Source organism: Mauremys reevesii, linkage group 13 (assembly GCF_016161935.1).
Source record: "Mauremys reevesii isolate NIE-2019 linkage group 13, ASM1616193v1, whole genome shotgun sequence".
Taxonomy (NCBI): domain Eukaryota; kingdom Metazoa; phylum Chordata; order Testudines; family Geoemydidae; genus Mauremys; species Mauremys reevesii.
The window spans coordinates 17,521,259-17,545,651 of NC_052635.1; the positions used below are offsets into that span (position 1 = coordinate 17,521,259).

Genomic DNA, 24,393 nt, shown 5'->3' on the forward strand with positions numbered 1-24,393 from the left:
CAGAGAGCCCCAGGTTACCCTGCCCCACAGAGAAGCCTTCTGCCCAGGGAGCTCTCCCCTGTGATCCCCAGAGGCCCTGCATAGCTCGTCCCAGGTTCATGGGGCTTGTAGCCAAGTGACATGACTAGGCTCCAGCTCTCTCAGCTTCATGTGAACTCAGGCCGAGGCTAAGGGGTGCCAGGGCCTTGCCCCTCAGTGAGCTCAGCCATGGGGAGTTACCTCAGTCTCCTGGGAGGGGCTCCTGCTGCAGAATGGCCTTTGGGAGGTGAGGAGGATCCAGAATCTGACCGGGAGAAGAGAAATGGCCAGAGCAATGGAGAAACAAGTGGTGTGTTGCCCGCGGGTGGTGCCTTCTCGGCAGCTGCTGACCCACTGTGGATGGGCAATGCGCACATCCAAGCCATGCCCCACCCCCACCCAGCACCAGGGACCCCGTCCCGGGCACGGGGCAAACGTTCAGCTACTGCCGTAGCATCTCTAAGAGCTGAGCCAGGCAGGGGAACAGGCCTGGCCCAGAGCTGGGAGCGATGTACTATGCCAGCCAGGACGGCCAGGGATTCCCAGATACAGATGCTTTGCACTCGGATCACATGCGGCTCCGAGGTTCAGTACGTTCCCCCATGCCCCAGAGGCCTGGCCAAGGAGCCCCAGAGCCCCAGGGAAGGGAACAATCCGGGGTGAAGGGCTGGCGCAGGGTTAGTCCCTGGCAGCTGCACGGTTCAGTCCGCTGCCATCTGGGGATCCTCTCCATCCCTGTGCTCTCTGGCCTTCGGGGGGGGGGGGGGAGGTGTGTGTGTGCATCTCCCAGGATTCAACTGGAAGGGTCAGACCCTGCAATCCCAGGGAGCTGGACACGCCCAGCAGGCCAGGACTGACAGGAACGGTGTCTACCTCGGGCAGGGATGGAGCCAAGGGCAACGGAGACAGAGCGAGTGTCCTCAGCTCCCCAAGCGTCTTCCCCACAGAGCCCCATCCTGCTGGCCAGTCCCTTACCTGGAGCCAGGCTGCTGTGGCTGGGCTGCGTGGGGCTGAGCGGCACCCAGGGCACAGGCTCCGATGAGGTTCGTTTGTGCTTGATGCTCAGAGGTAGCGACAGGATTCTCCTGACTCCAGGGTCCACAGCACTGGCCAGTTGGCTGGCAGGAGGAGCGGGCGGGGGCAGGTTGGGAGCTACACAAAACCAACAGCAAGTCTGGCAGTGAGAGGAGAGCAGAGGGAGAGGGAGGGGGACACAGGGCGGGACTACTGACAGCTTTGGTGGACAGGGCCTCAGCTGGTGCACATCAGAGAAGCTACATGGACATTAACATAGCAAGGCTGATTTACACCCGCTGAGAATCTGGCCTGCGGTGGACAAAAACTTAGAGGGGCTGATACTGAATTGCTTGGATAGCTACTAATGCTGCCCCTTGTACCTGGGGGGCTGCCCCGCCTCAGCCCCTGAGAGGTCACCACCCCCTGTACATGGAGAATAACTGAAGACATTTCCTCACAGACATTTGCTGCAGGCGGATTGGTCTGGGCCTGGCTGCTTTGACAACGCTTGCTCTGGGACTTGGCCCAGTGGTGGTCAGGCCCCGGGGCTGGGGCAGGGAGCTGCAGGGATGGGGCATTGTCAGTGGGGCCAACAGGACAATTAACTGCCAATTTTGCCTAGGATAAGAAGGAAGGGCATCACTATTGTTTGAAATCTGTCCAGCCGGACTCCCCTGCTCTGGGGCTGGCCCTACCCCACAAACCCCACTGCTGCAGCAGGGCGACCATGAAGGAAAGTCTCACCTCGGATTACACTGCGTGGTGGAAGAGGTGGCACACATGGAGCAGAGGCAGGGGCCGCTGGTATGTGGGAGTGAGGGTGTGCATAGATGTCATGCAATTTCCCCTGGGGGGCTGGAATTGCACCCTTTGAAAGCCCTGCTGCATTTCCCCATGGCTGGGAGGCAGTGGCAGGTGAATGGTAGCAGCTCTGAGGGCGGAGAATGCGCTCCTTCGGGGAACCCAACTGAAAAGAAGAGACAGGCATGTTGTTTATCTGGAGCTGTGAAGTGATGGAGACTTTTGGTCACTGCAACCTGGGCTGGATTCAATCCAGCAAGCTTCAGCTGAAAAGCTCTTTCACCCTCAACTGCCGAGTTCCCTGAGCACATGATACATGCACGTGTCATGCCAATTTCTAAGCAGGCAGACGGATGGACGAAAGAGTTCCCCGCCCGGTAAATTACTGTAACAATAATAAGGCAGGTGATAAACAGCAAGCAGCATGGCTGCAACAAATCCCATTCCAGCCCAGTTTCAGCTCCTGCGTTGATGGCACAACATGGAAGAGAAAATGGGTGCCGTATTTTTGCTCATCTTCAGTGAAGCATCCAATACAGTTTCACATGATAACCTTGAAGGGAAATGAGGCAGGATCAGAGGCAGCTGCAATAGGGGGACAGGCAAGATCTGCACATGCAGTCCCGGTTAATGGCTCAGTGATGGGAAGAAGTGCTGAGCCAGGTCTGTGCTGCATCCATACCAGTCAATATATATGTGGGCAAGAACCTTGGCTTGTAGCTGGGGACAGCTGTAGTGTGCTGGGACCTCACCTTCTCATCCAGATCATCGTCGCTCTCATACATGTCATCCTGGCCCAGCCGCCACTCATATTCCACGTGAACACGCATGTTGAACTGATTGTTTTGAGCCTGCAGCAGCTGGAACACAAAGGAATCGGGCTCAGGTCAAACTCTCTCCTATACCCACCTATAGTGCTCTGCATCAAGGCTGAAAGTGGAGTGGGCAGCCCAGGGTCACAGAGACAGGTCCTGGGGGAAGACACGCCTCAGTCTGAAGCAGTGGTTTCCAGCTGGTAAGCATGGCACCCAGGCTGCCCCACCTCTACCTGGGGACTTTCCTACAAACTTCCTCCTCTTTCCAGGACACTGCTGTTTGCATTGGAGCCCTAACACATGGCCCTGGGCAGCACAAAAGCAAGATTTCTGGGTGGTTTCTGGGCTCTGGGTGTGGGATCCTCCATATGCCAGCGGGAGATCATCCCACAGCAGACCGCGCTGAGCCCAGCAGCGATAGCCACAGAGACCTCTCAACCTGGCAAATCCAGACCATGTCCCACCAGTTCTGACTCTGATTTTGTTAGCTGGGAGAAGAAACACCTCTCTAACCCCAAAGCCTGCACTACCACTAGAAATGTCTCCAAACTGGCTGTCCCATCCCCCAAGTGGGGTCTGAACGAATCCCATTCTCTGTCAGCAACAGCAGACCAGGCATCTGCCTGAGGTCACTTTATGTCCTGCTCTGCATCCCTCATGGGTACCAGCAGAGCCCTAGCAACTCAGACAAGGCCTTGCATCAGGGCACCAGCTGTCAGCCAGGACCAGCAGAAGCAGCATGCACTGCCTGCAGCACTCCTAGGCCATCCTGGATGAGCTGGGGGAGGGGCAACTCCCATCTCTCCCCCCACCCCTAAGCTCAGAACCCCCTACCAATCAGGCAAAGTTCAGGTCAGATTCCAGACCAAGAAGAGACCAACCTCACAGAATTCAGCCAAGTCATCACATGGAGCCCGGTGCAGCCTGGGCCAGAAGCTTAGGTGTCTTGTTGGCACTGTGCAACTATGGGCAGTAAAGCTGAGTGCTATGGACCTCTACTAAACAAGAGGCACGACCTTAGAAGGGAGCTCTTTGCCCAGCACACTGCTAGATCTATGCTGGAGGGAGTGCGATGTGAGCTCGGGGAAGCACCATGCAGAAGCAGTGTGGTGGGGCTGCCACCTTCCCCTTCTAATGAGGTCCAATCCCTGGCTTGCTACTGAGCGTCCCACCTGCTGCGTGGAGCTCACACCTCAAGGGTGGAGACTGTAAGGTGCCATTTCTTACCAGTTCTTCACACAGGGAATGTCTCATGCGCCTGGCCACATCCAGGGCCGTCTCTTCAGCTTCATTGGCTGTGGGGGAAAAGCAGCTGCCATGAGCCCTGTGAGCGCGAAGGCAGCGACTCTCCATGGGGCTGCCCTGGGAGTTCCATGTTAACCCCCATCTCCTCTAGCTCTTGCTCTGAGTGAGTGAGTTGTTTGGGTGCTTCCATGTGGGATGCAGGATTTCAGAGCTCCTGGTGCGGTGCTGGCACAGGGGAGTTTAACATTTGGCTGCCAAGCCTTGGGAGTTTTGGCTTCCCTCAGGTCAGGACATGCTTTTAGCCCCCTGACTGGCCCCTGCAGAATTTGCTCTGCACATGAGCACAGATGTGTGTACAGCCAGGGACTGTAAAGAGGAGAGAACAACCAAATAGCCCTTACTACTAAATGGTTCCTGGGCAGCCTTTAAAGGTAAATGTGTGACACCACTGACAAATGCGTGACAAAGATACAGACACTAATTAGTTCTCATGATTTGACTGCCACCCTGAACTTTAAAGTGGAATTCTTTATAAATCTCAAAGGTCAAACACAGGTACATTTTTCATACCCTCATGCACAGCAGATTATTAGCTCTTTGGTCAGGGCTCAAAAACAGCCGGCATATGCCCATACACCATACCAGTACTGCTCCACGCCTGCTCTTTTGTTCTCCGGAATCTCAGCCCTCATTCTTTAAGAAAGGAAGTCCCTAGCTGTTCTGTGTGTAGAAAACCTCAAAAGTGTGAGCAAAGTATCACTTGTGCAGACATGTCTGCCTGAATCTGGAATGGCAGCTCTGAAAGGTGTGCCCTGCCTCATTCATCTCAGGGAGGCGATTGCTCAGAGGCCTAGGGATGAACATTCAGGTGTCACCATGGGGAGCTATTCCGCCCCCCGCCCGTACCCCGGAAGAGAGGAAAGGGAGGGCCACACACCTGCCATTTACTGAGTAACGGCTCATGTTGGTGCTGCAGGTGGGTGGCACTGGGCAGATGCCACAATTCATTTCTTCCCCAGTCTAAAAGGTGCTGAGCCCAGCAGAGCCCAAAGGCTTGTTCAGGCCCTGCCAAGGCAGAACCAAGCTCAAGGAGCCCAGCTGGCACACGATCATATTCTGAACATCAACATAATCTACTGTGTCTCGTGTCTTGTGTTGGCAATGCACCAGGGTGGAGCTTATTTTGTGGGCAGATTCCACCACCTCCCTAGGTATCCCATTCCAGTGTTTCACCACCCTCTTAGTGAAATAGTGCTTCCTAATATCCAACCTAGACCTCCCCCACTGCAACCTGAGGCCATTGCTCCTTGTTCTGTCATCTGCCACCACTGAGAACAGCCGAGATCCATCCTCTTTGGAGGTAGTTGAAGGCTGCTATCAAATCCCCCCTCACTCTTCTCTTCTGCAGAATAAATAACCCCAGTTCCCAGAGCCTCTCCTCATAAATCATGTGCCTCAGACCTCTAATCATTTTCATTGCTTTCCGCTGGACTCTCTCCAATTTGTCCACATCCTTTCTGTAGTGGGGGCAAATATTCCACTGGACGCAATACTCCAGATGTGGCCTCACCAGTGCTGAATAGAGGGGAATAATCACCTCCCTCGATCTGCTGGCAATGCTCCTACTAATGCAGCCCAATATGCCGCTAGCTTTCTTGGCAATAAGGGCACACTGGTGACTCATATCCAGCTTCTCATCCACTGTAATCCCCAGGTCCTTTTCTGCAGAACTGCCGCTTAGCCAGTTGGTCCCCAGCCTCTAGTACTGCATGGGATTCTTCTGTCCTAAGTGCAGGACTCTGCACTTGTCCTTGTTGAACCTCATCAGATTTCTTTTGGCCCAATCCTCCAATTTGTCTAGGTCACTCTTAACCCTATCCCTACCCTCCAGCGTATCTACCTCTCTGCCCAGCTTAGTGTCACCCGTGAACTTGCTGAGGGTGCAATTTATCCCATCATCCAGATCATTAATGAAGATGTTGAACAAATGTCCTGGGGCAGATGCTCAGCTGGGGTAAACTCTCATAGCTCTCTCCAAGTCAATGGTCCCCTTCATCGGGAGCACTAGAGCCACCATTGGAGGGAGCAGGCCGAGCTGAGAGGTTGTAGGGAGGGAACTACTGGTGGGGCCCTGGGGGGGGGGGGGCGCTGGAAAGAGACAGAAAGAGGAGGCTCTGATGTGCAGCCCAGTGTCTAATGGAGGGGAGCCCTGCTCTGGCAGACTTTATATAGGTCCAGCTGCATGGGGCTCCCCTTCTACAGACCTCAGTGGAGAGAGGAGAGTGCATGGCGGTACAGCAGGAGCCAAAGGGAGGAGCTGACTGAGGGCTGCAGGACTGGACATGAGGAGCCGGCACTGCCTGAGGTTTGGAGCTTGCAAACAGGGCTGGCTAGAGGACCTGAGGTGTTTCTGGTCCATGGAACAGGCCTGGGGATGGGGCTAGTGAGCACAGCTGCAGCTAGAAAGCAAGGACTGATTGGGAGTTGGAAGAGGACAGTGAGATCTGGCTGAGTGAGGATGACTGGCTGGTGATTGGCTGAGGGGCTGGGAGCTGGCCTAGCGGAAGGGCTGTGAACCATGGAGATGGTTAAACAACCAAAGCTGCTCTGAGGATACCCCTGCACATCTGGCCAAGAAAGCATTAAGTAATATTACACTGATATGCACAGAGCTCTCCAGGGAGAAGTCTGGCCTTGGATTCCAGCTGAGACTTACCAAAACAGGGATTCCAACCCAAAGACTTTGTCAATTTGCAGTTAAAGTAGCACATGATAGTCCAGAGAAGAAGCCACATTGGACACACAAAAGCAACCCCACTCAGCATTAACAGGTATGGATAGAAATTGATACCTAAACAATTTAGACATCAGCAACAACTTTCTCAATGCCCAGCACTCAAACAACTTTAACTGTGCCGCCAAGAGAAAGCGCACTCCATGAACGACATGTTCCATCCATCACAGAGCTTTCTCTCAGAACTGCACCTAAACGCATGGGCACATTACTTTTATATAGAAAGCTTGTGTCACCATTTCAGGGTAACTGCACCTTTGACCCCCTCCATGGTCTGCTCAAGGGCACCCCTTGAGATCTCAGGCCTCCAGCCATCTCCCCTCTCCCTTCAGACTGGGGGTTTAAAGGCTGCAGTCCCTGTGCAACTCACGGTCATTATTCCAGTAGCTCTGACCTCGCTCAGCACCTGCGTTTTACTTTGATCCTCCAAGATCCGTGAGTTACCTGGAACCAGACAGGGGTTACCTGGTACCAGACAGATTTCACAGAGCACAGAACATTGATGTTATGAGAAAAGTATTACAGAGGAAATATATCATACAACAAAGAAAGGTCTAAACACATGTTAGCTTATCAGAGGTCGCCTATCATCCACGTGGGGGATCTGGTAGATCATAGTCCTTCAAGCCTTTGGGTAGGGTTTGCCCCTTTGGTCAAAGGATCATGTCAATTTGTTGGATCAAAAGCAGGACCTCCTCAGCCAATTCAGGCTGGGCCTTTACAAGCTCTTCTTTGTCTCCTGTGCCTCTTGAATGGTCTGAATTAGTCTGTGCAATTTCCCCTGGGGATGGTACTTCTCCGAAGTTGTCTACCTGTCCCAGGTCTGCAGTAATTAATCTCACTGATTGTAGCTCCTGGAGCGATTGGAGCTCTCCACCAGCCAGCACACACTGCCTGGCTTACAGCGATTGAGATAACATTTATAAAATCCCAAGACTAGTCTAAGATATGCCTCTGTTTATCACATCTGGTACCCCTTGTCATCAATCAGGCTTTTTGTAAAGCTAAAATCCAATCCACCAAACTAAAGGCACTTTAGGAATCCCTGAATTCATATGTGTAACAGAGTCCTTGGTGGTTCCTCCCTCGGGGGTGGGGGGAGGGCAGGAACCTGACAATGCCCAGTTATCTGCACTGGGGGGTCTCAGCCCAGGCCCCACTTCCTTACTATTTGAGGGTGGGGGGCTCTGCCCTTTGTGGGCCCTTTTAAGTCTCTCCAGAGGGGGGGGAGGGTATCAAAAATGAAAGTCACAAACCCCAACGCATTCAGGGATACTCCCTCCCACTGGCCCAGCAAAAGGGGAGGGGCACCAAGTCTACAGTGCACCAAGGTACTGGTTTGGGGGAAATTGCTCTGGCCGGGCCTCTGGGTCAGGCTCAGCCTGTCCTTCTTACTCTGGGAGTCTGTTGTTCAAGGTGAAGGTCTCCTGGCTAGGAGTCACTCCTGCAGTCTGCAGCTTAGGGCAATCCTGCTCCTCTCCCACCCTGCAGTGTCCTCCCTTTAAAAGACCTCCTCCCTATCATACATGATTCACAGGGCCCCCCTTTGGTGGGGCTAGCCCTTCCTTGTCTGCATGGGGTCTATACACCCTGTCACAATATGCATCTAAAGCAGTGGGTCTCAAACTTTTTTACTGGCGACCCCTTTCACATCGCAAGCCTCTGAGTGTGACCCCCCCTAATAAATTAAACACATGTTTTAATATATTTAACACCATTTTAAATGCTGGAGGCAAGCGGGGTTTGGGGTGGAGGTTGACAGCTCGGGACCCCTCATGTAATAACCTTGCAACCCCCTGAGGGGTCCCAACCCCCAGTTTGAGAACCCCTGATCTAAAGTTTGTTACAGGGCCCATCGGCACAGCATGCAAACCCATCCAAAAAGTGATTTTTTTCCTACTACTAATACCATGCATCCCTAATTAAAGACATATTGTTAGAGACAACGCTACTATATGAACTAACCAGAATTGCTACACCAGCTGAGAAAGATCCACATTCATTATATTAACACAGGAACTGTGCACATCATCACAAATCAGACACAGAATTACACACTAGAGGAAGGACACATATAAGATTATGTAACAGGAGCACAAGGGACCAAGGGAGCTCCCAATAAAGTAAAAGCAAAGACTGCTGTTGTCTCTAGCAGAGGTCAGGTCAGGGCCTAACATATTAACACAAATACAGGGGCAGAGTTAAGGTTGTTTGAGCGGTGGTCATTGAGCATTTTTCTCTTTAATGGTAAGTGTGTGTGTGTGCACATGCTCAAGTATAGGTAGTTGTCCAAACTGCTAATGTCTGAGGGGTTTAAGATGGGTTTATTGTAAGATGGCTCTTGACTTGCACGTAACCTTAACTGTAACAAGGTTTTTTTTGGGGATTCTCTACATCTGCTTAATAGACATTAGTGACACCTCAAACATGCTCAGAGCTGCTTCAAAACCACTGGTCAATAAGATACAAGTAACTCCAAGCCAATGGGTCAGCAATATCTGCCTTCCTGTGGCCTGGAATAGTCACTCCTGTATAAAACCCATGGTTGTCACATTCCCAGTCACAGCCTCTCCTGTCCAGGTATCTCCTGAAGGAATCAGGATTCTTACAGCCCACTGAGTCATCAAGGATCAGCATCTGACTTCTCTAACCAGCGCTAAGCCATAATCCCTGTTACACACCATGTACTGCCGACCCTGTCAGGGGCACCTCCGCGCTGCTCCTGAGACACATTGCCCTGTGGATTTACAATGCTACACACTCTGTGTATAAAAGCCACTTGGTTCTTCATGCTTCTTCTATTGCATTTGGCCTAGTACCTGGTGCAAAGGGCTCCTATTCTGTTCCCAGTAAGACATGCAAGGTGCAGAGAGCAGACACAGGCCCTGCGAGTGAGACAGTAAAAAATAAGGAACTCAACTCCAACACCTGCTTCCCTGTTTGGAGAACAGAGCCCGTGCAGTCACTTACTGATGGCGATGCTGGCTTTGGCTCTCACAAAGAGCTTGAGGCACTCGGGTTTATTGTGGAGGCAGCAGTAATGAAGCGGTGTGTTTCCCTTCACTGTCTGCTTCACAAGGCTCCCACTGGGGCAAAGGACAGTCAGTATCAGTATGCTTGAGAAAGAGCAGTTCTCATCTATAACAATAACTGTGGGACATTCAACCCCACCCCCTTCTCCCTGGCTCACAGGAATGTAGATCAGAACGGACACTGCCCAGCATTCGGGCTTTTAGCCAAGGCATGTGAACGTAGGGCTGCCAAACGTCTGGCAGATTGTGCAGCTCCGGTGCACTGGTCAGCCCTGCCACCCCCGCTGACAGCTCACCTGGAACCTCACACATTTGACCGAGGTAGCAACTGCAGTTCATCCTATGACCACAAGAGGCTGTTGTGGCACATGGCTTAGGGCAGGAAGAGACAGCTTGTTGTGGGGGTGGGGATGTGACACACGCTGAATGGAAGGGACTGACTGGGGCCCAGATTAAACCAGGGTCTGAAAAGGGTCAGGGAAGGCTGTCTCATCCCAAGCTGCCAGATGCTGCCTCCAGTAATAAATCACACAGCGTTTATTAAAATAATTAGGATTGTATGCAAATTATGTGAGCATATGCAACTCTTCTCATTGAATACTCTACCCATGGAATTTCCCCAATCTTGGCAGCTGTGTGCATGTCCCCCAGCAATGGGCAGTGCTGTGTGGCTGGTACAATACCCGCTCTACCGCAGCAGCAGCCGAACTCAGAACACAGTCCTGCACTTGCGAAGCAGATCACACAGGACAGCACATCCGTGAAGACACAGCTATGCATCACTGAGTGATGCCAGCATGGAATTTTGCATGGAGTGAGCACACAGTTTTATCAGCTTTCAAGTTTTACAACCATATATGGCTGCGGAGGAAGTGGGGGTTAGAGATAAAGAGAAGAGTTCACAGTACAGGAGGTGATGCAGAAGATAAGGGTTTAGAAGGATCATCTAAGAGGAAGGATGGTTTTGTATGGGCTGGAACCCAGGAGAGCTGAATTCCATTCCCAGCTCCAACAGACTTCTTGTGTGACCTTGCATAAGTCACTTCCTCCCTTTAAGTCTCCATTCCCCCTTCTGTAAACCGGAGATGATGATAACGGAGCCTGAGCTCACAAGGGTGCTGGGAAGATAAATCCATAAACACTTGGGAGGTACCCAAACACCATGGGGCAGCCCTTAGGGAGACAGACTTTAACACTGGTTCCACCCCAATCAATGGTGCACTGGGCTTGAATGCAGAAGGAACATAAATGTCCCTCCTCTTGTTCAGGAAGAACCAGACTCACTCAGAAAACCAAGAGCCGGCCCTTGGGAAGCCCATCTTCGAGCCTGGCTGGCCCGGAGTAGTGGCTAATGGGATATGGAGCCTGTCACCAGTGGACTGCAATCAGGGTGGGCGTGCCCACCGGAGAGCTGTTCAGTGGCGGGGTGGGAGGAGGGGCATGGGCTGAACCATCCAGGGGGACATGTGTCCATCTCCATTGGCACTCATTGCTCCCCTCAGCAGAGAGTCCAGGGAAGGGCCATGGCCATGAATTCCCCTCTAACCCTAAAGATAGTTTCTCCAAGTCAAAACTGAGGCACTTCCACAGGGAAATGCCCTGATGCTGCCCCCTGGTAGTACTTCAGGGGATATCCAGAGGCACTTGGTCTCCAAGGCTATCCAGCACTAACTCCGCTGATGACCTTATGTGTCTTATCCTGAGCAGACAGTCCTACCCCTGCAAGTGCTGCAGTCAGCTTACCTGTTCTGCACCAGAAAATCTACAATGTGTAGAGAGGTTCGGTCAGCTAACAACACTGCCAGGTGGAGAACAGTTTCCCCGGGTTCCTGTAAACGGGACACAAACAGCAAGTGAATGGATGCATCTGAGTTTCTCAGTTTCTCCATGCAAAACAAGCATGTTCTACCCCTCCTTAACTTCCAGGACTTGAAGAATTGCCACCATGGATCAGGGATGGGGCCTGTCTAGCCCCATACCCTATCTCGACTGTGGCCCGTACCAGCTGCTTCCGAGAAAGGCACAAGAATCCCCAGAGTGGACAAGTTTGGAATAATCCATCCATAGGGGAAGTGTCTTCCTCACACCCATCAGTTAGAGGCTTGCTCATACCCTGAAGCGGGGCAGGGGAGGGTTCATATCCCGATTCTTTATGTAATATAACTGCAGATGAAGTCATCAGTAATTAAGAGCAGCAGTACTGCTTAGATCAGGGCCCCATTATGCAATCATCAAATGGTAAGAGACAATGGTGACGTAGTTTCCTTACTAGGACACAGACCTGCAAGGGACCTCCTGGGACACTGGGTCCATCCCTACTATCACCGGCAGCCCTTTCAAATTATCATCATTACAATAATAGTAGTGCAGTAACCCACCCCGTGGCACTGGCCCCTGCCCCAGCTGCGATGCAGCAGCACACAATACTGTCCTGGGGAGGGGACGGCCAATGGGAGAGCAGCTCGAACTGGGGAGGTGGCTCTGAATCCACCCAAAGGGGCAGTTGTTAGAGAAGGAGAAGAATCGAGATGCTGAGCTAGCGGGTGAACCGGAGCCCAGGGGAGGTGATAAAATAAACGAAGAACAGGAAAATAAAAGTAGGGGACTGGGATGTGAGAAGGAGGAAAGAAGGAAAATAACAAGGTGTCAGGTCAAGAGAAGCAGAAAAATAAACAGACTTGGCAGGTGTGAGCAGGCACTAATAGAGAAGGGAAGTAGACTGACCCGAGACAGAGCACCAAGGGAAAAACTGGAAGGAAACAGAACTGGTGAAAAAGGGACTTGATCAGAAAGCTGTGTTAGATGAAAGCAGATCCTGAAAATGGTAAACGAGAAGGCCGCCCACAAGGGACCTGAAGCACGTGAGCAGGGAGAGTGACTGTGACCATCTAGTGATGGGATACAGTTCAAAGGGGCCTAATGCACAAATGAGGGCCCACTAGGTGAAGAAACCCCATTTGTAGATAAATTCTGTGAAAAGAGATACAGCCACAGGGACAGCAAATCTAAGGAGCCCTTCAAGCCAAAGAGAAGCAAAGAACAGGCCAGCAAGAGTGGAACTTGGCTTGCAGCCAAGGAGAAGAAAAGTTGACTCTTTTGTGAAGTGACATAGTCTATTGTTAAGGAATCTCTTTATTCTTCTTAATAAGAATCCGTTTGGTACTAACTGCCCAGGGTGTACAAGCCCCAGAGGTTAACAAGTTGGTAACCTATAGTTTAGTACTATGAACAGTAGCTCTTTGGCAATGTTCTACAAGATTTAAGCTCCTGGTACAATTTGGGGGTTTTCCCTTATAAAGTTCTAAAAATTTCAAATGACCCATTTGTCTTGGTTTGCCTTTGCCTCTCCTCCCAGTTTGCCTTGCCTGCCTGGCCGGGTCACCACACTATAATCATACAGTATTAGTGGGGCACCCAGAGGCCACAATTATAATTAGGATCTCATTGTTTCACAGACACCTGAGCTAAACCAACTGGCCCCTCTTCACCCATTTGTACTGACATGTACAAAACATTGCAATGTATCAGCAAGGTGTGATTTTCCTTTGCAGAAGCCATGCTGGTTTCTCCCTTATACCCAGGTCATCGTGGTGGTGTATAATTCTAACGATTACTTTAGTGAATTTTCCTAGTGGTGAAGACTCAGTGATCTGTAATTCCCCACATCACCCCGGGCATTGTTTTTACACTTGATACCCACTGGCTGACCAGTTACTGTAGCTGATTTTAACAAGTGACTACATATTTTATAAGCAGCTCAGCCATTTTATTTCTCAATCCCGCATATTGCACTTTTCAACTGTATATCTCAAGGAGCTTTATAGTAAATACCCCATTTTTCAGATGAAGAAACTGAGGCACAGACTTGTCTAAGGTTACACTTCAGGTCAACAGCAGAACTGCCCTACTCTCCTGAGTTCAGATCCAGTGCCCTATCCAAAGGGACCACAATGCCTCCCATTGGATTCCTTTTAGATGTGTGCCATGTGATCCTGGAGACTCAGTCTTTCAATGATCAGTTTGCTCTAATACTTCCTATATTGACACCACAATTTCTTGCAGTGCCTCGTCTTTATTACAAAAATCACTTCCTTACCCTCCTTAATTGTTCCCTTTATCCTGCAGCAGGCAACAGACTCCTGAGTTCTCTCACAGGACAGGTGTCCTGCTTTCGATATACTTCAAACATGGCTTGTGATTTGTTTTTATGCCGTTAGTTATTTGCTCTTTGGATTCCCTCTTATGCCTCCTGATTTCCTTCAGACATTTTGCCTGACATAGTCTACATGTTCGTTTACAGGCTTCACTAACGTTGGCTTTCCAGTTTTGGAAGGATACCTGTTCAGTTTATAGCCCTTGAACCTGCCATTTAGCCAGGCAGGTTTACTTCCTGTCTTTCTGCTTCCCTTTCCAATTGAGGGTACATATGTTCTGGGGACTGTTAGGGTTGCTTAAACAGTCTCCATGCTGAATTCAAGGATTTTAATTTCCTCATTTCTTAATTTTATGGTTTTTTACTTGTTTCCTTCTTTTCTTGAAGTTTAGTGTCACCGTGCTCATTACTGCAATCTTTCCTCCTCCTGGCAGCCTGCACCTAAGGGTATGTCCACACTGCAATGAGACACCTGTAGCTGGCCTGTGCCAGCTGACTTGGGCTCGCAGGGCTGGTTAATTGCAGTGTAGACTTCTGGGTTCGGGCAGCAGCCCAAGTCTGGGACCCTCCCACCTCGCAGGGTCCCAGTTCTTGGACTCCAGGCCAAGCGCGAACATTTACACTGCAACTGACCAGCTCCTTAGCCCGAGCGAAGTGAGCCCGAGTCAACTGACACAGGCCAGAGGCGGGTTTTTAATTGCAGAGTAGACACATCCATAGTGGCTCAGCTATTCTTACTTCTTGATTTAACTCCTGTGTAAGGGCCTGTCTACACTAAAAGCTTAAGTTGACCTATATTAGCTCGACTTACAGCCACCGCAGTAATTAGTCCACACTACCTCCTTGGGTCAGTGGTGTGCATCCTCATCCGCATCCTCATTGGGAGCACCGACCTAAGGGGGGCAGCCCATCTCTGCTGGCGGCTCCCTGCCGGAAGCCCAGCTGCCCCACAGGCTCCCGGCCTCCCTGCAGGCGGCCCCCTGTCGGCTCCCCATTACCCATCAGGAGTATGGGGCAAGCCGCCCGGGGCTTCTCGCCTCCCCATTCCCTGCCGGGAGTAGGGTCCAGCTGCCCAGGCTTTTTGCCCTAGCTCCCAGCTGGGAGTGGGGTCCAGGCACCCAGCTCTCCAGGGGAGCAGGGAGCAACTGGGTTCCAGCTGCCTGGCTTTCTTGTCAATTTCTCAGCTAAGAGCCATTGTAAGTAAGGCAGTGTCTACACAAACACTGTCGCCCTAACTACACCGACATAAGCCCTGCACCTTTCATGGAAGTAGAGTTATTATTTCAGTGTAGTAGGGCACTTAACGTCGGTGGGACAAGGCTGTCGTGTAGACACTGACATAATTAGGTTGACGTAAGACAGCTAGCTGTGCAGTGCAGACCAGGCCTTACTTAGGAAGTTGAGAACAGCCTCTCGTCTTGTGTGCTCTAGAGCTAGCTGTTCCAAGAAGCAACCAATGAGCTGTTTGCCCCGCTGAAGTCACTCATTTCATCATTTTGTTAGGCTGAGTTCCTTCTCTCATTTCTCTCTACAGGAATCCCTTTCCTGAGGTAACCATACTATTTATAGAGCAGTGGCAGTGACTTCTGACTTAAGGTTGTGTTTTATTATTTCACTTGAAGCACGTATTATCTTTCAGACTTTGGTCTGAAAACCTAATGTATCTGTCCCAATTGTTCAGCCCATAATCTGAGTAATGTGTGAACTTTCTGAGGATTTCAATAAATCTGTTAATTTCTGAGTTTTAATCAGTTAAAAATTGGCCTTAAAAAGTTCTAACTCAAAAAGATTGAGTTTTATGATTGTTCAAGCCTCTCTAGCTTAAAAACTATGGCATACAGAAATGCATGTAGGGAGAGTGTGGCATCTCTCTTCGGATGTGACTAGTTTGCAAGTTAACAAAAAGAAGAGAATGTATTAGTGTTATTTACCATAATTAAATCTGTATGCACTGTGCTTAGCTTATGGAAAGCATGATTTAAATTGGCCACCTCCGTTCTCTGATGCAGTGTGGGGAAGTCTTTCTGAAAAGTGTGAGAAAGGATTACAATACTGCCTTTTGTCAGATAACCCCAGGAACCTTTCTTGTGTCTGAAATTGGGGCTACCATGGTGTAAGGGGAGTGGGCAGTGCTTGTCCAAGGGCATTGGTGTTGGGCTAGAGAAGATCACGGACAAAGGAATGGATGCTTTGCTGAGATCAGGATCTCGTTGAAACTGAGATACCAAGACAGCTGGACAGTTTTACAAAGAGCAAGATCTTCGGCACAGTAGCAGCTGCTTTGACCATGACCTGGATGCAGGGTGGGCTGATATAAATCAAGGTGATTTAAATCACCAAGTGGGAAAACCTCAATTTAAATCATCAATTTTAATCAACTTTTCCATTTGTATTTATTATTTTCTAAAGAAAGGTGCATTCTCATTGGCTAATATAACTATTAAAACATGTTGATTTACAACTAAATAGAGCTTTTACACTAGATTTGCTACATCTTTTTGCTGCCTTGGAGGGTACATTATAACTATATACACTTATTTAATCATTATATAGCTTAATATTTTCACATTCTTATTAACTGTACATTTTAGTACGTTAGAAAATGGTGAATGATATATTGCTTATTTACTAGATAATTAACCTCATGACTTATATCAAGCTACATTAGGATGGTAACAGGAACTTAATTAAACACACCATATATAATTTATTTTTATTAAACAAAACAACCTTAAATATTTTGGATACATAACTTCTCTGAACAAAATGGGTTTCACATTTACCACAAACAATTTATTACAGGAACAAAGGGATTCACTGTAGTCAGTGAATGAAACTGATTATTTCAGGTCAGCCTGGAAAAAATTTCAAATATACCTGAAAGTGACTGGAGCTTAAGTCCCTACTCACCTAAGTCTCCTGAAAATGAGACAACAGTCTCCTAAGAGACTTAGGCTGTCCTTCCCTTCTCGTTTTTATTCATAGATTGGAAGAGAAGCAAGTTTTCCTGCTTTTTCAACTCCCAGTTGATTTCCTAACTTGGAATGAATTAGTCCAAATGAAGAATATACTCTTTCTGTCCCTGCAGAAGATGCTACTGCTGTCAAAAGCTGGTTTAACATTTCAACAAACTCTGGTTCCAGGTGCTTAGTTTGTGACTGCCACCAGTTCAGTGGTATGACTTTCTTTAAAACATCATCAGCAAACATGTCCTGTGTGAATGGTTCACCTCCAGCCCTGAAATTCATTATGGTTGACATGATTAAGGGATGATTATTAAATGCCCACATCATAGCAGCATCTTCTTCAGCAGTTCGACATCTACCCTGGTACTTTGGGTTGAGGATATTAGCAAGAAAGTGAGGTGGAATAAGTGCTTGATCCATCTGTTTATTTACTGCCTACACTTCTTTCTTTAATGTCTCTTGAAGTTCTTTCCAAACGTTAAGAGGATCAGCAATGCAACAGCAATCTTTCTGCGGTTTGTCCAAGGCCATGGAAACTGGTTCCAGTATATCCAGCATATCTTTTATGTTTCTCTTTAGTCCAACGGTGGCTACTTTGGCTGTGATACTTTCATCTGTTTTGTCATGATTTTCTTCACAAATTGTCATCAGTCTAGGCCAGCTCTTAATAAATAGCTCTGTGATGGGATGTATAAACCCCACACTGGGACTGAGATGGTTAAAGAGCAGCTCTGGGCCCAGGTGACCCCGTCCAGCCGCACCTACAGAGCATGCGCCAGCTGGAGGTGGAGCTTGAAAGGGAGCCAGACAGCTCAGAAGGGGCCTGATAGGGCAGGCAGAGAGCACCTGGAGAGAGGTGCAGGAGTATATCCAGCATATCTTTTATGTTTCTGTCCCTGGGAGGCAGAGCCTGTCTGCTGCACTCAGAGGGGCTGCCGGTCAGTTACTTTCCTTTTCTTTACTGCTTTGTGTCACTCTGTGAGACTTGGGCTGGAGCCAGGGATGTAGGAAGTGGCCCAGGGATGCAGTCTTAAGGCACTCCTGGGTGCTGGACATTGTTGCCTCTTACAGGGTCTTGGGCCAGAGCCCAGTGGAGTAGGAAGGTCTGGGCTCTCTTACCAACCACCTTTGTTACAGAGAGCACAAGGCTCCTCACTTCCAAACTCCCCCTTGAGGAAGCCAGGGGAGGGTAAAGACTGAAAATTCAGTGGTTAGGACTGGACACCTGGAGGAGTCCACAGATGGATGAATTCCTACCCCAGTCATGAGGGCATGAGACCCAGTATCTTTCTTGGAACTCTGTTACTCCAGAGAGGGATAAAGCTAACTGGTGACCTGACTAGAGGATCAAGTCAACAACCAGCAAAAGACAGACTGCCATGGAGCAACAGTGCCCTGGTGAAACATTGGAGGTGAAGTGAGTAGAGACACAGTGCCCTAACCATTAGATGACTCCACCAGTGAGCACCATCCATTACAAGCTCAAAATAGTCAACCACTAAATTCCATTGTATATCTTGGGGGAAAATTAGTTTGGTTGTCCCCCAGGGGTCTGTACTGGGACCAGTGCCATTCAACATGTTCATACATGATCTGGAAAAAGGGGTAAACAGTGAGGTGACAAAATTTGCAGATGATACAAAAGTACTCAAGACAGTTAAGTCCAAAGCAGACTGTGAAGAGCTACAAATGGATCTCACAAAACTGGGTGACTGGGCAACAAAAGGGCAGATGAAATTCAATGTTGATAAATGCAAAGTAATGCACATTGGAAAACATAATCCCAACTATACATACAAAATGATGGGGATCTAAATTAGCTGTTACCAGTCAAGGAAGAGATCTTGGAGTCATTGTGGATAGTTCTCTGAAAACATTCCCTCAATGTGCAGCAGCAGTCAAAAAAGTGAACAGAATCATTAAGAAAGGGATAGATAATAAGACAGAAAATATCATATTGCCTCTATATAAATCCATGGTATGTCCACATCTTGAATACTGCATGCAGATGTGGTCACCCCATCTCAAAAAAGACATATTGGAATTGGAAAAGGTTCAGAAAAGGACAACAAAAATGATTAGGACTATGGAACAGCTTCCATGAGAAGAGATTAATAAGATTGGGACTTTTTATTTTGTTAAAGAGATGACTAAGGGGGGATATGATAGAGGTCTATAAAATCATGACTGGTGTGGAGAAAGTAAATAAGGAAGTATTATTTACTCCTTCTCATAAGAACTAGGGGTCACCAAATGAAATTAATAGGCAGCAGGTTTAAAACGAACAAAACAAAATGAACAAAAGGAAGTATTTCTTCACACAACGCACAGACAACCTGTGGAACTCCTTGCCACAGGATGTTGTGAAGGCTAAGACTATAACAGGGTTCAAAAAAGAACTAGATAAATTCATGGAGGATAGGTACATCAACGGCTATTAACAAGGATGGGCAGGGATTGTGTTCCTAGCCACTGTTTGCCAGAAGTTGGGAATGGGTGACAGGGGATGGATCACTTGATGATTACCTATTCTGTTCATTCCCTCTGAACCACCTGGCACTGGTTATTGTGAGAAGAAAAGATAATGGGCTAGATGGACCTTTGGCCTAACCCAGTATGGCCATTCTTATGTTCTGCTTTCTTTAGTGAAGCTGAAGCAAAGTGGTTGCTAAAGAAGTATTTTGAAATTTCAACATTTTCCTTTTTCCTGCAGTTATACTTAAGTCGGTGGCTACAAGATGCATCAAATTAGCACTGCATCCATATGTTGTACGTTTCAAATTCCCTTTTGAAACACTCGGAGGAGAGGAAGGTGATCAGGAACAGTCAACATGGATTCACCAAGGGCAAGTCATGCCTGACCAACCTGATTGCCTTCTATGATGAGATAACTGGCTCTGTGGATATAGGGAAAGCTGTGGACGTGATATACCTTGAATTTAGCAAAGCTTTTGATACGGTGTCCCATAGTGTTCTTGTCAGCAAGTTAAAGAAGTATGGATTGGATGAATGGACTATAAGGTGGACAGAAAGCGGACTAGATCATTAGGCTCAAGGGGTAGTGATCAAAAAGCTCAATGTTTAGTTGGCAGCCGGTATCAAGCAGAGTGCCCCAGGAGTCAGTCCTGGGGCTGGTTTTGTTCAACATCTTCATTAATGATCTGGATGATAGGATGGATTGCACCCTCAGCAAGTTCGCGGATGACACTAAGATGGGGGGAGAGGTAGATATGCTGGAGAGTAGTGATAGGGTCCAGAGTGACCTAGACAAATTGGAGGATTGGGCCAAAAGAAATCTGATGAGGTTCAACAAGGACAAGTGCAGAGTCCTGCACTTAGGACAGAAGAATCCCAGGCATTGCTACAGGCTGGGGACTGACTGGCTAAGTGGCAGTTCTGAGGAAAAGGACCTGGGAATTACAGTGAATGAGAAGCTGGATGTGAGTCCGCAGTGTGCCCTTGTTGCCAAGAAGGCTAATGGCAGATTGGGCTGCATTAGTAGGAGCATTGCCAGCAGGTTGAGGGAAGTGATTATTCCCCTCTATTCGGCACTGGTGAGACCACATCTGGAGTATTGCATCCAGTTTTGGGCCCCCCACTACAGAAAGGATGTGGACAAATTCGAGAGAGTCCAGCAGAGGACAATAAAAATGATTAGGGGGTTGGGGCACATGACTTATGAGGAGAGGCTGAGGGAACGGGCTTGTTTAATCTGCAGAAGAGAAGAGTATGGGGGGGGGGGGTTGATAGCAGCCTTCAACTGCCTGAAGCTCAGCTGTTCTCAGTTGTGGCAGATGACAGAACAAGGAGAAATAGTCTCAAGTTGCAATGGGGGAGGTCTAGGTTGGATATTAGGAAAATCTATTTCACTAGGAGGGTGGTGAAGCACTGGAATGGGTTACCTAGGGAGGTGGTGGAATCTCCTTCCTTAGAGGTTTTTAAGGCCCGGCTTGACAAAGCCCTGGCTGGGATGATTTAGTTGGGTTTGGTCCTGCTTTGAGCAGGGGGCTGGACTAGATGACCTCCTGAGGTCTCTTCCAACCCTAATTTTCTATGATTCTATGATTCATTATCTTCTTTTAGATTTCTTCTCATTTTTGCTATTGTGACGCTGAGCCAGTGAGGGTTAAGCAACCAGCCGGTTGGTTGAAGTAAAAGCAACCTTTAAGGACATATTAGAAGAATATTGAAATGGTAAATAGGGCCATTCTGTATAGATAGTTAGCAAAGCCATGTTAAATAGAATCATAGAACTGGAAGGGACCTCAAGAGGTCATCTAGTTCAGTCCCCTGCACTCATGGCAGGACTAAGTATTATCTAGACCATTCCTGACAGGTGCTTGTCTAATCTGCTCTTAAAAATCTCCCTAGGCAATTTTTTCCAGTGCTTAACCACCCTGACAGGAAGTTTTTCCTACTGTCCAAGCTAAACCTCCCTTGCTACAATTTAAGCCCATTGCTTCTTGTCCTATCCTCAGAAGTTAAGAAGAATAATTTTTCTTCCTTCTCCTTGTAACAACCTTTTACATACTTGAAAAAACTGTTATCATGTCCCCGTCAGTCTTCTCTTTTCCAGACTAAACAAACCCAATTTTTTCAATCTTCCTTCATAGGTCATGTTTTCTAGACCTTTAATAATTTTTGTTGCTCTTCTCTGAACTCTCTCCAATTTGTCCACATCCTTCCTGAAATGTGGCACCCAGAACTGGACACAATACTCCAGTTGAGGCCTAATCAGCGCGGAGTAGAGTGGAAGAATTACTTCTTGTGTCTTGCTTACAACACTCTTGCTAATACATCCCAGAAGGATTTTTGCTTTTTTTGCAGCAGCATTACACTGTTGACTCATATATAGCTTCTGGTCCACTATCACCCCCAGATCCCTTTCCACAGTATAGAAGACTAGAGGTCCTCTATATTAACTATAGACTAGAAGTCTTGAAATGTAGGCCTGTATTGTTAGAGAATCAGAAGTAGATACTAATTCTATTTGTCTATGTTTACCGATATCTTATTAGAAGTTCAACACTGTGATCTAATTAGCTTGTAGATGCTAAACATTGGTTCCTGTCTGTAATGTTTCATTACTATATTCTATTGATTCAGCAATCAAAAGGGGATATTAATATTTAGATGAAACTTGTGGTTTAATAATATAATTGTCTTTATTTCTCTTTGAAGTTTGTAGTAAACTACCTATGAACTGTTTGGATGGTTAATTGCCTTTTGCTAATCAATGCAATTAGATATTGCTGTATGCCTAGGAAATAGAGAATTACTTCAAAGCAACAATGTACATTACCTATTCTTCGCCTAAGGAATGCCTCCTATGACCACTTGTTGCCCACAGTATTCTTGCTGGCAAGTTAAAGAAGTATGGGCTGGATGAATGGACTATAAGGTGGATAGAAAGCAGGCTAGATTGTCGGGCTCAACGGGTAGTGATCAATGGCTCCATGTCTAGTTGGCAGCCGGTTTCAAGCGCAGTGCCCCAAGGGTCGATCCTGGGGCCGGTTTTGTTCAATATCTTCATTAATGATCTGGAGGATGGCATGGACTGCACTCTCAGCAAGTTTGCAGATGACACTAAACTGGGAGGAGTGGTAGATACGCTGGAGGGTAGGGATAGGATACAGAAGGACCTAGACAAATTAGAGGATTGGGCCAAAAGAAACCTGATGAGGTTCAACAAGGACAAGTGCAGAGTCCTGCACTTAGGATGGAAGAATCCCATTCAGTCTTACAGACTAGGAACCGAATGGCTAGGAAGCAGTTCTGCAGAAAAGGACCTAGGAGTTACAGTGGACGAGAAGCTGGATATGAGTCAACAGTGTGCCCTTGTTGCCAAGAAGGCTAATGGCATTTTGGGCTGTATAATTAGGGGCATTGCCAGTAGATCGAGGGACGTGATCATTCCCCTCTATTCGACATTGGTGAGGCCTCATCTGGAGTACTGTGTCCAGTTTTGGGCCCCACACTACAAGAAGGATGTGGAAAAATTGGAAAGAGTCCAGTGGAGGGCAACAAAAATGATTAGGGGGCTGAAGCACATGACTTATGAGGAGAGGCTGAGGGAACTGGGATTGTTTAGTCTGCAGAAGAGAAGAATGAGGGGGGATTTGATAGCTGCTTTCAACTACCTGAAAGGGGGTTCCAAAGAGGATGGATCTGGACTGTTCTCAGTGGTACCTGATGTCAGAACAAGGAGTAATGGTCTCAAGTTGCAGTGGGGGAGGTTTAGGTTGGATATTAGGAAAAACTTTTTCACTAGGAGGGTGGTGAAGCACTGGAATGGGTTACCTAGGGAGGTGGTGGACTGTCCTTCCTTAGAGGTTTTTAAGGTCAGGCTTGACAAAGCCCTGGCTGAGATGATTTAGTTGGGAATTGGTCCTGCTTTGAGCAGGGGGTTGGACTAGATGACCTCCTGAGGTCCTTTCCAACCCTGATATTCTATTCTATGATTCTAAGAGGCTTATCAGCTGCACTTCAGCTATAACGGAATTTTTGAGCCTGATTCTTACCATTTCATTTCTGCTTAAACTTGGTCAGGGGAAGTTCAAGTTGCAAAACTGAGGTCTCCATGTCTATTCTGGGTTAGCCCTGCAATTCTTATGGAAGATTTGAACAAACTCTGCATATGCACTGCCTATTGTACTATATCTTTTAAAATTAATTTCAGAAAGATTTCTACTAGGGCTATCGATTAATCACAGCTAACTCATGCGATTAACTGAAAAAAAAATAATCATGATTAAAAAAGTTAATTGTGATTAAACACAGTTTTATATAAATTGAATATGTATTAACTATTTTTGGATGTTTTTATACATTTCAAATATATTGATTTGAATTACAACACAGAATACAAAGTGTACAATATTTTACAAATATTTGCACTGTAAAAATGATAAACAAAAGAAATAGTATTTTTCAATTAACCTCATACAAATACCATAATGCAATCTCTTTATTGTGAAAGTGCAACTTATTTTACATAACTGCACTCAAAAACAAAACAATGTAAAACTTGAGAGCCTACAAGTCCACTCAGTCCTATTTCTTATTCAGCCAATCGCTAAGAGAAACAAGTGTGTTTATTTACAGGAGATAATGCTGCCAGCTTCTTATTTACAATGTCACCTGAAAGTGAGAACAGGAGTTTGCATGGTACTTTTGTAGCCAGCATTGCAAAGTATTTATGTGACAGATATGCTAAACATTCGTATGCCCCTTCATGCTTCAGCCACCATTCCAGAGGACATGCTTCCATGCTGATGATGCTCATTAAAAAAATTATGCGTTAATGAAATTTTGACTGAACTCCTTGGGGGAGACTAGTATGTCTCCTGCTCTATTTTACCCACATTCTGCCACCTATTTCATATTATAGCAGGCTATAACAGTGCCATGTGAACATCTGTTCTCACTTTCAGGTGACGTAAACAAGAAGCGAGCAGCATTATCGCCTGCAAATGTAAACAAACTTGTTTGTCTGAGTGACTGGCTGAACATGAAGTAGGACTGAGTGGACTTGTTGACTCTAAAGTTTTAT

The 24,393-nt window shown here is 47.6% G+C and overlaps 1 protein-coding gene across 4 annotated transcripts in view; it reads right to left on the minus strand.

Annotated features, from left to right (window-relative positions):
* Positions 1 to 24,393, minus strand: part of LOC120380840 (arf-GAP with SH3 domain, ANK repeat and PH domain-containing protein 2-like) — a 109,939-nt gene that overhangs the window by 9,791 nt on the left and 75,755 nt on the right. For all 4 annotated transcript variants that reach the window (XM_039498732.1, XM_039498733.1, XM_039498735.1 and 1 more), the window contains 7 exons: positions 11,466 to 11,551; positions 9,661 to 9,776; positions 3,879 to 3,946; positions 2,589 to 2,696; positions 1,780 to 2,002; positions 994 to 1,170; positions 220 to 283 (listed from right to left, as the gene is read on the minus strand). In XM_039498732.1, coding sequence (XP_039354666.1) covers positions 220 to 283; positions 994 to 1,170; positions 1,780 to 2,002; positions 2,589 to 2,696; positions 3,879 to 3,946; positions 9,661 to 9,776; positions 11,466 to 11,551 — 842 coding nt within the window. The remainder of the gene's footprint in view (positions 1 to 219; positions 284 to 993; positions 1,171 to 1,779; positions 2,003 to 2,588; positions 2,697 to 3,878; positions 3,947 to 9,660; positions 9,777 to 11,465; positions 11,552 to 24,393) is intronic.